Source organism: Oncorhynchus kisutch, linkage group LG8 (genome assembly GCF_002021735.2).
Source record: "Oncorhynchus kisutch isolate 150728-3 linkage group LG8, Okis_V2, whole genome shotgun sequence".
Lineage (NCBI taxonomy): Eukaryota > Metazoa > Chordata > Actinopteri > Salmoniformes > Salmonidae > Oncorhynchus > Oncorhynchus kisutch.
The window spans coordinates 56,154,312-56,170,564 of NC_034181.2; the positions used below are offsets into that span (position 1 = coordinate 56,154,312).

A 16,253-nucleotide genomic window follows, 5' to 3' on the forward strand; every position below is an offset into this window, starting at 1 on the left:
AGCCTGGAGGTGTGTTGGGTCATTGTCCTGTTGAAAAACAAATGATAGTCACACTAAGCAAAACAGATGGGATGGCGTATCGCTGCAGAATGCTGTGGTAGCCATGCTGATTAAGTGTGCCTTGAAATCTAAATAAATCACAGCAAAGCACCATCACACCTCCTCCAAGCTTCACGGTGGGAACCACACATGCAGAGATCATACGTTCACCTACTTTGCATCTCACAAAGACACAACGGTTGGAACCAAACATTTAACATTTGGACTCATCAGACCAAAGGACAGATTTCCACCGGCCTAATGTCCATTGCTCGTATTTTTTGGCCCAAGGAAGTCTCTTCTTTTTATTGGTTTCCTTTAGTAGTGGTTTCTTTGCAGCAATTCGACCATGAAGGCCTGATTCATGCAGTCTCATCTGAACAGTTGATTTTGAGATGTGTCTGTTACTTGAACTCTGTGAATCATTTATTTGGGCTGCAATTTCTGAGGCTGGTAACTCTAACTCTCTTATCCTCTGCAGCAGAGGTACCTCTCGGTCTTCCTTTCCTGTGGCGGTCCTCATGGGAGACAGTTTCATCATAGCGCTTGAAGGTTTTTGGGACTGTACTTGAAGAAACTTTCAAAGTTCTTGAAATGTTCCGGATTGACTGACCTTCATGTCTTAAAGTAATGATGGACTGTAGTTTCTCTTTGCTTATTTGAACTGTTCTTGCCATAATATAGACTTGGTCTTTTACCAAATAGGGCTATCTTCTGCATACCCCCCACCTCGTCACAACACAACTGATTGGCTCAATCACATTAAGAAGGAAAGAGATTTGCCAAATTAACTTTTAACAAGACACACCTGTTAATTGAAATGCATTCCAGTTGACTACCTCATGAAGCTGTTTGAGAGAATTCCAAGAGTGTAAAGCTGTCATCAAAGCAAAGGGTGGTTACTTTGTAGAATCTCAAATATAAAATATATGTTGTTTAACACTTTTTTGGTTACTACATGATTCCATATGTGTAACATCTTCACTAATATTCTACAATGTAGAAAATAGTCAAAAAGAAAAGAAAAGTTGCAGTTGCTTTGCGAGGTGTTAGTACCTGAAATCGAAGTGGATCGAAGTGATTGATAGTTGGTATTCAGTAGTCATAAAAGTGTTCCTTACAAATACAATTTTTATTTTGTCAGACAGGATAGGCAGCAGCTCTATAGAGATGAGATGATGACTTGGGATGAAATAATGTCAGCTAGCATCTGTTTACTGTTAACCAACACTGCATTGGGCTCCCGAGTGGCGTAGTGGTCTAAGGCATTGCTTCTCAGTGCAAAAGGTGTCATGGCAGTCCCTCGTTCAAATACAGGCTGGATCACATCCAGCTGTGATTGGGAGTCCCATAGGGCGGCACACAAATGGCCCAGCGTCGCCGGGGTAGGCTGTCATTGTAAATAAAACTTTGTTCTTAACTGACTTGTCTAGTTATGTAAAGGTTAAAAAAAAGAACAATTGCTGGATACCTTGAGGCTTCTGCATCTCACTTTCTGTCAGTGGCCAAGCCTTTCATTGTCTGAAGTAAAGCCAATACAAAAAAAAACATATACAGTGGGGCAAAAAAGTATTTAGTCAGCCACCAATTGTGCAAGTTCTCCCACTTAAAAAGACGAGAGAGGCCTGTAATTTTCATCATAGGTACACTTCAACTATGACAGACAAAATGAGAAAAAAAAATCTAGAAAATCACATTGTAGGATTTTATATGAATTTATTTGCAAATTATGGTGGAAAATAATTATTTGGTCAATAACAAAAGTGTATCTCAATACTTTGTTATATACCCTTTGTTGGCAATGACAGAGGTCAAACGTTTTCTGTAAGTCTTCACAAGGTTTTCACACACTGTTGCTGGTATTTTGGCCCATTCCTCCATGCAGATCTCCTCTAGAGCAGTGATGTTTCTGATGTTGAGGGAGAGGTTGTGGTCCTGGCACCACTGACCTCCTCTTTATAGGCGGTCTCATCATTGTTGATGATCAGGCCTACCAACATCATGTCATCAACAAACGTAATGATGGTGTTGGAGTCGTGCCCCAGTGTTAAGGGTCAGCGTGGCGTATGTGTTGTTGCCTACACTCACCACCTGGGGGCGACCTGTCAGTGTTCAGTCCCAGGATCCTGAGCTTATTGATGAGCTTGGAGGACACTATGGTATTGAATGCTGAGCTGTAGTCAATGAACAGCATTCTCACATAGGTGTTCCTCTTGTTAAGGTTGGAGAAGGCATTGTGGAGTGCAATAGAGATTGCATCATCTGTGGATCTTTTGGGGTGGTATGGAGTGGGGTGATGGTGTTGATGTGAGCTATGACCAGCCTTTCAAAGCATTTCATGGCTACAGATGTGAGTGCTATGGGCGATAGTCATTTAGACAAGTTACCTTGGCGTTGTTGAGCACAGGGACTATGGTGGTCTGCTTGAAACATGTATTGTAGGTATTACAGAATGGGTCAGGGAGATGTTGAAAATGTCAGTGAAGACACCCGACCAGCTGGTCAGTGTATGCTCTGAGTACGCATCCTGGTAATCTGTCTGGCCCCGTGGTCTTGTGAATGTTAACCTGTTTAACACTTTGGCTACAGCAAGCGAGATCCGAGATTAATCCAGAACTGCTGTTGCTCTCATGCATGGTTCAGTGTTGCTTACCCCGAAGCAAGCATAGAAGGAATTTCGCTCATCTGGTAAGCTTGTGTCACTGGGCAGCTTGTGGTTGGGTTTCTTTTTGTAATCCGTGGTCGGTTTTAAGGCCTGCCACAGCCGACGAGCATTAGATCCGACTTAGTAGAATTTAATCTTAGTCCTGTATTGATAGCTCGTCGAAGATCGTAGCAGGAAAATGGTAAATTCCTCAATGCTATTGGATGAATCCCAGAACATATTCCAGTCTGTGCTAGCGAAACAGTCCTGTAGCTTAGCATCCTCTTCATCGGACCACTTCAGTATTGAGCGCGCCACTGGTGTTTCCTGTTAGAGTTTTTTGCTTGTAAGCAGGAATCAGGAGGATATCTTTATGGTCTGCTTTGCCAAAGGGAGGGGGAGGGAGGGCCTTTAGTGCATTTCTGTGTGTGTACTAAAGGTGATCTACAATTTTGTTGCCTCTAGTTGCACATGTGACATTCTGGTAAAAATGAGTTAAGACGTATTTCAGTTTCCCTGCATTAAAATGACCAGCCACGAGAAGCGTAGGATAGTCTTCAACGGAGCTCGTCCAGTTTCTTCTCTAGTGAGTCTATATTGGCCAACAAAAACAGAGGATATGGCAGTCTAGATGCTCGCCGACGTAGTGTAATGATGACGCCGCCGCTTCCTCTTTCAAGACCTGGGGATCATAACGTCCAGAGCTGCTGACTTACTGAATTCAAAATCTTTCTCCAAATTGAGGTTAGTGATTCTGCTCTGATGTCCAGAAGCTGTTTTCGATCATAGGAAATGATGCAAAGAAAGTTAAAATCATCATAAAAAAAACATAATAACACAAAATAAATGCAGAATTGGTTAGGAGCGTGTACATCTTTAGGTCACCTTTAGTGATGAACAAACTAAAATCCGTTTATCAAGCAAAACACACCCTGAAAGGAATATACATTTAAGAAAAAAAAATACAAAATCGTGTTATTCTCAGTGTTTTCGAATAGTGACTACCCAACATGGCAGTGGAATTTAGGTTGACGTAAGGTCTATTTCGCTCCCTCAGTCAGGCAGTTGAGTATCACATGCTCTGGGTGGCTGGCTGCCACATGGCCTTATCAGTGAGGGATCAGCCCCTTTGTGAGCACCTCTCCCTTATAATCAGTCAATTTGACAATGACCACAGGAGGGAGAAAGCACTGGGCCTTTGCTATTCCAAAGCTTTCCCGTGACCTAATAATATTGTCATGTTCATTCCATTCAACCTTTTCTCGTCCCAGGTTCGTCTCTATTATAATATAATCTCTTTTACCAGGGACCCTGGTAAAAGACTCATAAGGTTAAGAATGAGGTTAAAGAATAAACACTCGTTTGAATGTGGGTGGTATTACATAGATCATACTGTAGGCACGGTATAGGTATTAGCCATTTCCCCTGCAAATGGTTATAGAATCGATGGTAGCTGATCCTATTTCAGCATGACAGAGATGGAGAAATCTCACTTAAAATGCATGACAGCGGCTCAGTTACACAGTGTTATACTACATTCCAATGGGATCTGTTTCGCTGTACCATCTGCCACGTCCAAACAGGTGTGACACTGCTTCCTTATGATTGAGTGAGCCAGGCGTGGATTTGTTTGGCAGAGCGCAATACAATCAATATCACAGTTCAGTAGATTGTGGTGGTATTTGCTGTAACAACGTGTATGTGCATGCAATGTATTAATTTCACCAAAATATCCCACACTGCCCACATTGTTATTCCCATGGGGAGAAATGCAAGAGGCACCTTGTAGAACGGTTCTTATGCTTTGTACACCACCGCTCAAAAGATTGGGGTCACTTAGAAATGTCGTTGTTTTTAAAAAGAAAAGCACATTTTTGGGTCCATTAAAATAACGTAAAATTGATCAGAAATACAGTGCAGACATTGTTAATGTTGAAAATGACCATTGTAGCTGGAAACGGCAGACTTTTTATGGAATATCTACATAGGTGTACAGAGGGCCATTATCAGCAACCATCACTCCTGTGTTCCAATGGCACGTTGTGTTAGCTAATCCTAGTTGATCATTTTAAAAGGCTAATCGATCATTAGAAAACCCTTTTGCAATTATGTTAGCACAGCTGAAAACTGATGTCCTGATTAAAATAGCAATAAAACTGGCCTTCTTTAGACTAGTTGAGTATCTGGAGCATCAGTATTTGTGGATTCGATTACAGGCTCAAAATGTCCAGAAACAAAGACCTTTCTTCTGAAACTTGTCAGTCTTGTTCTGAGAAATGAAGGCTATTCCATGCGAGAAATTGCCAAGAAACTGAAGATCTCGTACAATGCTGTGTACTACTCCCTTCACAGAACAGCGCAAACTGGCTCTATCCAGAATAGAAAGAGGAGTGGGAGGCCCCAGTGCACAACTGAGCAAGAGGACAAGTACATTAGAGTGTCTAGTTTGAGAAACAGATGCCTCACAAGTCCTCACCTGGCATCTTCATTAAATAGTACCCGCAAAACACCAGCCTCAACGTCAACAGTGAGTTCCTTTGTCCTGTGTTTGTGTTCTTTTGCCGATCTTAATCTTTTCTTTTTATTGGCCAGTCCGAGATATGGCTTTTTCTTTGCAACTCTGCCTAGAAGGCCAGCATCCCGGCCTCCCACTCCTCTTTCTATTCTGGTTAGAGAGAGTTAACAATGTTTACACTGTATTTCTGATCAATTTGATGTTATTTAATGGACCAAAAATTATATTTTCTTTCGAAGATAAGGACATTTCTAAGTCACCCCAAACTTTTAAATGGTAGTGTATATAAATATTTAAATGCTAACCTTCTGTTCAAGCAGCTTTTTACTGTCGAGAGAGGATTCTGTCTCCGTCTGGTTTTGGAAGCAACCCCCGCCAATCTGTTGTGATACAAAGAAACACAAACTTAAATGTATTTCTTTATTTGACGGGGACAGTACACATGAATCAAAATGTCATTGTAAATCTATGTAACTGTACCAGAGTTAGCTAAAGAGATCAATTTCATAAGGCCTGAACAAACAAGCTGGTCTAATGAAAATGCATGAGTTGAAAATAACTATTATGCTGCAGATTAAAACAATTTTCACGGTGTGTGTCCGTGCATTCATGCGTGAAAGTCATACAAGGACATCATTAGCGCCAGCGTGAATATTTCAAAGACCAACTTCAATAAATAGAGGCGGGATCCAGATCTCTCACAACCTGCATCCTTTCATTGTTGGACGAAAGTAGAATCCAACATTTCCCTTTGAACAGAACTCTACTCATTACACCTACAGTGCTGTACTGTGGCTAAACGACCACAGATAATATAAAGACATACACCATCATCTCTGTTTCTACCCTCCAGTGTGGGTCTTGGCAAATAGTATTTGAATGATGTGAATGCCCCATAGTTTTTTGCTTTTGTGGACGGTTGCCACAGAATTGATATAGATCAGTGGCAGTTACATTTGCGAGTACTCCTCAGTTTACAAACACAAATGTTATTGGCTCTGTGGCCCATCTCTTGGTGGCGGAGAGAAAAAAATTGCAGTATTAATGTTAATGTCCTGCAATTCTACACATTTTACCATGGGGCGTAGAGATAATGTTGCAGTTTTATAGCACATTTTCTGCAATTCTATACATTGTGTCATGGGCCAGAGAGAAAATGTTGCAGTTTAAAAATTAATTTAATGCAATTCTACTCATTTTTGCCATGGGGAGAGAAAACATTACAGTTTTATGTCATGTGTGCTCCCTCTCTGGCCTCTAGGTCACCAGGCTGCTTGTTATGGCGCACACCTGTCACCATCGTTACGCGCACCTGCGCGCCATCAGGTTCACCTGGACTCCACCACTTCCCTGATTACCTTCCCTATATATGCCACTCCCTTTGGTTCCTTCCCCCAGGCGTTATTGCTTCTGTTTCTTGTCTCCGTGCTGTTAGTGTTTCTTATTATGTTCTGTTTATTTTATTAAAAACACTCACTCCCCGACTCTCAGCGCACATTGTTACATTTTAAAGCAAATTTCCTGCAATTCGACACATTTGGCCATGACTCATGTCATGTTAATATGCTACATGTATCTGAGTATGCATGCCCAGTCAGTAATTCGGCCATGATTAGGACAAGGTTTAGATACCGGGCTAAACTAACTTACCTAGCAATCTATAAAATGTTAGTTGACGTGGGCTAATTCAGTGACTGACATAACTACAGGAAAACTGCTGATGCACTACCAAATGTCAAAATTGCACCTTTCAGAACTTGGGACCAATGTTCCCTCAAATGTATTTTGTCACTGAGCAAATGTCAGGTCTGCTGAGCTCAAAGTTGAATGTTGTGAAAATTCTGTGTGAGTTTACTGTGAACATTGATGATGTACCTGCTTTGATGTACTGTTTTAACAGCCGCTACAGTAGCAGCCAATGTGTGGTGTTCCATGAGACTTGAAACAAACATGCAGGGCTTGACATTAACCTGTTTTTCCACAAGGAGGTGACTGAACATTTTGTTGTGTTGATAGATCCACTTTACAAAATAAAATGTATTATTATTCCCATATCATTATTAGACAGAATTAGACAAATTATGCTACCCACTGCCTATTGGCTACGCATGAGATGAAAATAACTATTATACTACAGATTAAAACAAATTTCACGGTGTGTGTCCGTGCATTCATGCGTAAAAGTCATACAAGGACATCATTAGCGCCAGCGTGAATATTTCAAAGACCAACTTCAATAGAGGTGGGATCCAGGTCTCTCACAACCTGCATCCTTTCATTGTTGGATGAAAGTAGAATCCAACATTTCCCTTTGAACACCCCAATGGGCTCGGGAGGCGAAGGTCGAGTCATGCATCCCCCATAATGTGGCTTGCCACCCGCCCGCACCAATGTGTCGGAGGAAACACCTTTCAATTGACAACGAAGTCAGCCTGCAGACGCCCGGCCCGCCACAAGTTGCTAGAGCACATGAGACAAGTAAAGCCCCCCCCCCCCGACAAACCCTCTCCTAACCCAGATGACACTGGGCCAATTGTGCACCACCCTATGGGACTCCCGGTCATGTCCGGTTGTGACTCAGCCTGAGATCGAACTCAGGTCTGTAGTGAAGCTGTAGACGGCTGCGCCACTCAGAAGGCCAACACTGCCCCTTTATAGCGCGTTATCTGACTCGCTTTTCAAAGATGGCTAGAAATGTACACCTTTTGTGCTCTTGTAAGAAGAAATCACTCCCACATTGCTGACTACAGATGAGCTATAACTGGGCTAACTCACTATCTAAAAAAGAATATGAATAAATGTGCACACCTGGCTACATGCAGTTCTCGCTTTGTTCTCAAAACAAGCGCACAATAATCGCGACTGCTCATGCTGTAAAACAGTCCAGTTCAAAGTAAATGGCACAAATCTATATATGGCAATGGTCTATTTGTATATAGACCTACTGTAGCTCTGATTGGTTATAGCGCACCCGTCTGTGTAGAGTACTGGCCTGAGTTGTGCCTGTCAATGCAATAGAATCCTACTCCGAACAAAATCTCTTGCATAGTTTGTTTTGTTTTGGTATGTTGAAAGTGGCTAATATTGCGTTTATTCGATCACAATTCCCACAGTAAAGGGAAAACTCTTGAAAGTTGAGTGAAGTTTAATCTCGAGCTTCTCTGTGCGGACTGATATTTCCTCTTCTTGCTTAGGCATAGTTAGGCAAAGCATAGTTCTGAGATATTGAGCATAAATGTTTTCATATCCCAGATCTCAAAAATGTATTGAATTTTTCTTTCTTAACCCATTCATCTCATGACTTAAGATTGCTGTACATCAGCGGACAAAAATACCAGTGGCTAGATGTGCCAAGCTTATAGAGACATACTCCAAGAGACTGGCAGCTGTAATTGCCGCAAAAGGTATGTCAGCATGCTCAAGTTCTATATTTTGTGTTATTTCTTGTTTGTTTCACAATAAAACATATGTTGTATCTTCAAAGTGGTAGTTGTTGTGTAAATCAAATGATACAAACCCCCCCAAAAAATTTATTTTAATTCCAGGTTGCAAGGTAACAAAATAGGAAAAATGCGAAGGGGGGTAAATACTTCACAAGCCACTGTATTTATTTGTTTTCACCATAAACAGCTTACATTATGGCCATTCAAGTAATTGAAAAAGAGCACATGATATATATGATATAAATAATGGGACTACAATGTTCTATCTGAGAAAAATGTATCGTTTGAGTCCTAGATCTCAGAACAGTTTTGTGATGTCTTCCTCTTTCATGACTCAATAAGTACATCACCTTATATCACAATTATTTTTGATTGATAACCATCATTGTGTGATTGGATTGGATTGCAAATAGAACCTTAAAACACCCAGTAACATTTTTTTTTGCGCAGATAGAACTTTGATGTAAAAAAATATATATTTGTAAATTGACTTTAAATATCTCACATTTAAAGGGCCACCTAAAGAGCAATTCTATGTGAATAACTTATTTCTGATCAAAATGTCAGATAGAAACTTATAGTCTCAAAGTCACGCATTGTGTATTCTACTATTCTTACAGTAATACTGACTTGTATTTATTTTATTTTTGGGAGCCCGAAGCCGCATAAATGGACTCCTTTCAGGAAACTAGGTGTATGTCGCATGTCACTACTTCACAGGAGAGGCATTTGAACATAAACATATTTAAAAAAAAATCTACATGAGTTTTTGGACAGAAATGCCTTCTGGAACATGTGAACTTTCATGTGCCTTTATAACAAACTTGTATGCCATCTGTAAATACAAATAAATTGTTAAATTACGAGCCTAGTTGGTTTAGCCACGGAAAAAGACAGGAACATTTCCGCTAGCCATTGTCACGATCGTTATAATGAGTGGACCAAAGCGCAGCGTGATCTGGGTTCCACATCTTTATATTACTAGATGAAACTCACAGCAAAACAAAAACAATAAATCTCAAAATGAAACGTGAAGCTAACAATAGTGCTAACAGGCAACTATACATAGACAAGATCCCACAAAACACAAAGGGGAAATGGCTGCCTAAATATGATCCCCAATCAGAACCATACCAGGCCAACATAGAAACATAATTATCTAGATGACCCAACCTAGTCACACCCCGACCCAACCAACATAGAGAATAAAAAGCTCTCTATGGTCAGGGCGTGACAGTACCCCCCCCCCCCCCCCCAGGCTGTATCACAACCGGCCGTGATTGAGAGTCCCATAGGATGGCACACAATTGGCCCAGTGTCGTCCGGGTTTTTACCGGTGTAGGCCGTCATTGTAAATAAGAATATGTTCTTAACTGACTTGCCTAGTTAAATAACAAACATTTTTATAAAATAACAAAACATTCCTGTGCATGTGACAAATAAACGTTGATTTTATTTGATAATGTGTGTGTTAACCAGAGACAGTAATGCGAAGAACCACATGACCTGCACCAAAGTCAAATTAGGATATATAGTTAGGCCAAAGAGACCGTGTCCAAGTTAAAAAATTCTCCATTAGAATGTCCTGCTTATATTTTGTCACACTTAGAACCGTAAGCAATTTTCTGTAATTAGTTCACCATTAACTTGTAAATAATGATCTTGTTGTGAGTTTATTTTCCTGTACTAATGAATAAAATGTGCTAAAGTTAAGACGTTGTCAGCTATGATATCGTCATTATTTGAACTGGCTAGCCAGCTAACTTAACATTAGATAGCTAGCTAGCTAGCTAGCAAGCTACAAACTAACCAAATCAATGTTTAGAAAGTTGCTTTTAGTTGCCTGGTTTGCTAGATTGACATATCCTAAAATAATGTTTAAATGGATGGGTTTGTTGATGTTAAAATAGATCAGTTATGCTATTTTGGACCACCAGGCATGTCGGTAGACATATAGTATACCAAAAAACATTCAAGGGCCATTTTCTCAAAAGTGGGGTTACAAGTTTATTAACTTTCAAAGCAGAATTACTTTCCCATTTCCCCTCAACCGTAGTGTATGATATACCATTTTCTAGCTCTGAGTCTCTACTTTTATCCAATGTAAAAAACACAATTTCATTTTTTTCTACATACTGTGTACTCTGAAAGTACTCAGACCTCTTCTTTTTCCACATTTTGTTGCATTACAGCCTTATTCTAAAATCGATTAAATAAATATTTGTCTTCCCTCAATCTACACACAATACATCATAGTGACAAAGTGAAAACAGGTTTTTTGACATTTTTGCAAATGTATTAAAAATAGAAACAGAAATCGTATTTACATAAGTATTGAAACGCTTTGCTATGAGACTCAAAATTGAGCTCAGGTACATCCTGTTTCCACTGATCATCCTTGAGATGTTTCTACAACTTCATTGGAGTCCACCTGTGGTAAATTCAATTGATTGAACATGATTTGGAAAGGCACACACCTGTCTATATAAGGTCACATAGTTGACAGTGCATGTCAGAGAAAAAACCAAGCCATGAGGTCAAAGGAACCGGATGGAGTTTCTCTGCGGAGATGGGAGAATCTTCCAGAAGGACAACCATCTCTGCACCAATCAGGCCTTTGTGTTAGAGTGTAGAGTCCTACACAAGAATACTCTAGGTTGTAATCGCTACCAAAGGTGATTCAACAAAGTACTGAATAATGGTCTGAATATGTGAATGTGATATTTAAACTTTTTATTTTTAATAACTTTGCAAAAACGTCTAAAAACGTGTTTTTGCTTTGTCATGATGGGGTATTGTGTGCAGATTGATGAGAGGGGGAAAAACAATTGAATCCATTTTAGAATATCGCTGTCATGTAACAAAATGTGGAAAAAGTCAAGGGGTCTGAATACTTTCTGAATGCACTGTAGGACCAAATCCAGGTGGTTGGTCACAAATGAAAAAACACAAGGTGATAGAAGGTTATGGGAAGTTGCATTTCACCTACTGTATATATACCTCTAGAAACTATAATGTTTATGCCTTTTTCTTCACAGTATATAATCTTAAATAAGACCTAATAACATAACACCTAAAGAACATGTTTTGGCTGAAGCCTGTCAGTAAAACCAATTATTCTAGTCTTCTGGTTTTTTTCGATTCTCAAATAGCTGATATTTCTCCAACACTAGCCTGACCGACTATACCAGCCAACACAACCATCTACTGAAGCTGATTAAGTGAGTACAAATACATCTTATGATATTACCTGTGTGCAGAAGTTTGAGCCCTATAATTTCAGCTGGAGGCAGCTTTCTCCTATAGAGCTTCATTTTTATGGAATGGTCTGCCTACCCATGTGAGAGACGCAGACTCGGTCTCAACCTTTAAGTCTTTATTGAAGACTCATCTCTTCAGTAGGTTCTATGATTGAGTGTAGTCTGGCCCAGGAGTGTGAAGGTGAACGGAAAGGCACTGGAGCAACGAACCGCCCTTGCTGTCTATGCCTGGCCGGTTCCCCTTTCTCCACTGGGATTCTCTGCCTCTAACCCTATTTCAGGGGCTGAGTCACTGGCTTACTGGTGCTCTTCCATGCTGTCCCTAGCAGGGGTGTGTCACTTGAGTGGGTTGAGTCACTGACGTGATCTTCCTGTCTGGGTTGGCACCCCCCCTTTGGGTTGTGCCGTGGCAGAGATCTTTGTGGGCTATACTCGGCCTTGTCTCAGGATGGTAAGTTGGTGGTTGAAGCTATCCCTCTAATGGTGTGGGTGCTGTGGCAAAGTGGGTGGGGTTATATCCTGCCTATTTTGCCCTGTCTGGGGGTATCGTCGGATGGGGCCACAGTCTCTCCCGACCCCTCCTATCTCAGTATTTATGCTGCAGTATTTTATGTGTCGGGGGGCTAGGGTCAGTCTGTTATATCTGGAGTATTTCTCCTGTCTTATCCGGTGTCCTGTGTATATTTAAGTATGCTCTCTCTAATTCTTTCTTTCTTTCCTTTCTCTCTCTAGGAGGACCGGAGCCCTAGGACCATGCCTCAGGACTACCTGGCCTGATGACTCCTTGCTGTCCCCAATCCACCTGGCCGTGCGGCTGCTCCAGTTTCAACTGTTCTGCCTGCGGCTATGGAACCCTGACCTGTTCACCGGACGTACTACCTGTCCCAGGCCTGCTCTCTAGAGACAGCAGGAGCGGTAGAGATACTCTGAATGATCGGCTATGAAAAGCCAACTGACATTTACTCCTGAGGTGCTGACCTGTTGCACCCTCGACATCCACTGTGATTATTATTATTTGACCCTGCTGGTCATCTATGAACATTTTAACATCTTGGCCATGTTCTGTTATAATCTCCACCCGGCACAGCCAGAAGAGGACTGGCCACCCCTCATAGCCTGGTTCCTCTCTAGGTTTCTTCCTAGGTTCTGGCCTTTCTATGGAGTTTTTCCTAGCCACCGTGCTTCTACACCTGCATTGCTTGCTGTTCTGAGTTTCTGTACAGCACTTTGAGATATCAGCTGATGTAAGAAGGGCTTTATAAATACATTTGATTTGATTTGAGCACTCTGCAGAAATATTGTAAACACTCATCGCTTCACTGAAAACATCACAGAACTTGGTGAATTAATTGTCTGTTTGGATAAACATGATGTACAAAAATGTTTATTGCTCTAGGCTTCTTTAGCTGTAAAACTGTTGGGATGCATGTTCTTAAGCTCAAACTTTGACTGGTTAGAAGGATCCTAAAAAGAGTACACGGTTGTTTCAGAACACCATTTTGCAATCCCCAAGCTCATTCATTTTGTATGATACAGGAATAATACAAGTGCTAACGGTGGTTGGTGAAGCTGCCTATGAAGAAGAGATTTAAGGATTGCAGTAAAACAATTCCTAAATGTGCACATTGTAAGAGAACACATGATAACACTTTCTATGAGGCGCGGGGCACACACACACACACACACACACGCGATGCCTTATAAATCCATTTATCATGCCTTGATGTACACTTACAGCGCATTATAACGGTTGTTATAAACTGTCCTCATTTCTAATCTCTCTTCCCTTTCTCCATCTCATCCAATCACACAGTGGAAGAAAAGTAGAACTTGACGGTGTCTGTGGGGGACAGGTCTCTTTGCTGCAGGATTTCCACTTTTACGGGCCCGCCAAAAATGATATCATCAATAACACGACAGGAGCGAACATTGTTTTTGGCACACGGGTTCATTATGGGACTATCTTTTTGACACGTTTCTCCATAGAGGGTCATTTAGTCTCTGGAAAGGATCCCTCTGGACAGTGCACTGTCTCTCCCCAGCATCCCCCCCGCCTCATTTCTGTCATGGTTATTGATAACCACACGTCAAGGAGAACCTTCCTCCCTGGAACTGTCCCTTCCCTGCCGCCCAATCCAATAGAGTCGGGGCAGTCGTAATTTGGCTTCCTCGTCCACGGATCATAACCATACTAATAAAAATGGCTTGAGTTTGTTTGTTTGTGTCTTCAGCGAAGACCGGCTGTGTATTTCTGGTTTCTTGAAAATACAAACGTTTACAACAAATTATTTTTCTCCAATTTCTCCAATGACACTGAAAGCCTGGCCCAAGCCTCACAGACTAGTTGTTGATTGACCCAGATCCTGTGACCTGAAATTAGCCACAGTGCCGGTGTAACACTGTGCAACGGAAAGACGTTTTTGGGTTAAAAGTTGCCAGTGATCCATAATGACTGAAGGATTAAAAGGAATTTAATGAACAGATGAACCTGCTGGATTGGGGCCTGAGGGTCACAAATAGGCTATTACAGATTAATTAGTCCAAAGGTTCTCACCTTTTCCATCTGGCAGTCCTTGACTCCGGGACTACTGTCTCTCCTCATTACCCCAATGTTCGCAGGCGATTTACTGGCTGTGATGATTCTCTGAACTTTCGGGATATCCTGTGAGAAAGAAGTGCAGGAGAGAAAAGGAAATTCTAAATATGGAAGGTGGAACATGACAGGTATGGATAAGATTGGTATAAGTCATGACACACAGTGCCTCTCTGTTGAAATAGACCATGACAAGAGATTCGGTACTGAGGTGCATTTAAAGTGGTTTGTTTTTCATTGAACTGGACAGAGCTGAGCATTTTATTTTGCTTATACCACAGCTACTTTCCAGAAAAAGAAAAAGACAGATTTTTTATTTATTTTGAATTTCCTCTTGAAGTGACCTATTTCAAAGTACGTATCATGAATTATTTCAGTTCTTTTTGACAGAATCCGTCAGGGCCAGGACAATTCAATGGAACAGCGATGGGGTATGAGTGCCTGCTGAAATGGTTTTCTGCTCACAACGGTCCTGCTACTCAAGGGACACAAGAGATGTCATGTCTTTAGAAATTCATGCATGGATGGCTGGCCTGGAGAGTTCATTTTCTGTTCTCTTAACAGCTCTCACAGCACATAGATCTTACCAGAAATATTAACAAAAACATCTAGAACATTTAAAATAGACAGAAATATGCAAATGGCAGAGATCTTACCAAACTCAACCAAAACATTTAAATAGTTCTCAATACTTCACTCTGCAGTTTCATGGCATGTTGCACACTTCCCTTTCAATCCGCATTAATTATTCCTGTCCATCTCATGGACTTCGTTAAAAGAGAAATTTTAAGTCATTCAAATGAATGTTGCATATTTTAAGAGATCCAATGCGTTCTGATCATAGCAATACTTCTCTACACTGTAAAAAAAGGACAAAAACAAACTCACTATTTAACCCCACAACTGATTTCAGCTGGAGAAACCATCAACAAGTCAAAAGGGAAGCTTAGAGAGGAAGCCAGCAAATAAATATCCAGCTGTTTCTTTAGGCAGTGAATTACTGCCCCAAGCATTCCACAGAATCCACATTCCACACATCATCTTCCTTTACTTGGTTGAAAATTGCATGCTATCACCACCACATGACTTGGCTTCCTCCCTCGGCCTGTTAAATATGAAGAGACTTCCACCCTGATCTTGCTGATCCCGGCAACCTCTCACTAATGAATCTTTCACCAACAGGGGATTGTGTCTGCAGCCAAAGACTGGAGTCTTATCCAGTAATTGTTGTCTAGTGGAGCTTAAGGCCCATTACGTTTAGAAACTCAAACACCAAACATGATGCTGAGAGGGTAGCTGGTACACACAAATATCCCAGCACTTATCCACTTTGGAATCCAAAGACAGAAAGTGGGTTTTAGCATAAGAGTGCTTATATAAGCATTATATTTTGTAAAGCTGTAGAGGAAATAATGGTAGCCCTTCAAACCTTTCTCATTTCAATGATGTAATATCATATTGCTTTCTGTGCAAATTAATTGTACCTTTTTAAATCACAGACAATAATGGCCCTTGTCAGGCTAGTCAGGCATACTAACACATATCAGCATGTCCAGCAGAATGTTTTTAGTAGCTATTCATTTCTATTAAATACCTAATAGATAACCAAATATGCAACGGAAACTGGGCCACAAAAGGGCTGATGGAATACATTTGGTTACATTTGTAAGAGGCCCAGCTTGCCTTAGAATATTGAGCCCATTCGAGTTGTCCTCCCGCAAAAGGAGGCGAAATGTGGGGTGGTGTTAACGTTTGTCAG

At 41.0% G+C, this 16,253-nt stretch overlaps 1 protein-coding gene across 2 annotated transcripts in view; it reads right to left on the reverse strand.

The window, feature by feature from the left end:
* LOC109895031 (leucine zipper protein 2-like) overlaps positions 1 to 16,253 on the reverse strand; it is a 160,053-nt gene that overhangs the window by 4,929 nt on the left and 138,871 nt on the right. The window contains exons 10-11 of one of the 2 annotated variants that reach the window (XM_031830656.1): positions 14,456 to 14,563; positions 5,504 to 5,578 (exon numbers count right to left, since the gene is read on the reverse strand). In XM_031830656.1, coding sequence (XP_031686516.1) covers positions 5,504 to 5,578; positions 14,456 to 14,563 — 183 coding nt within the window. The remainder of the gene's footprint in view (positions 1 to 5,503; positions 5,579 to 14,455; positions 14,564 to 16,253) is intronic. The other variant, XM_031830657.1, reaches the window with a different exon arrangement.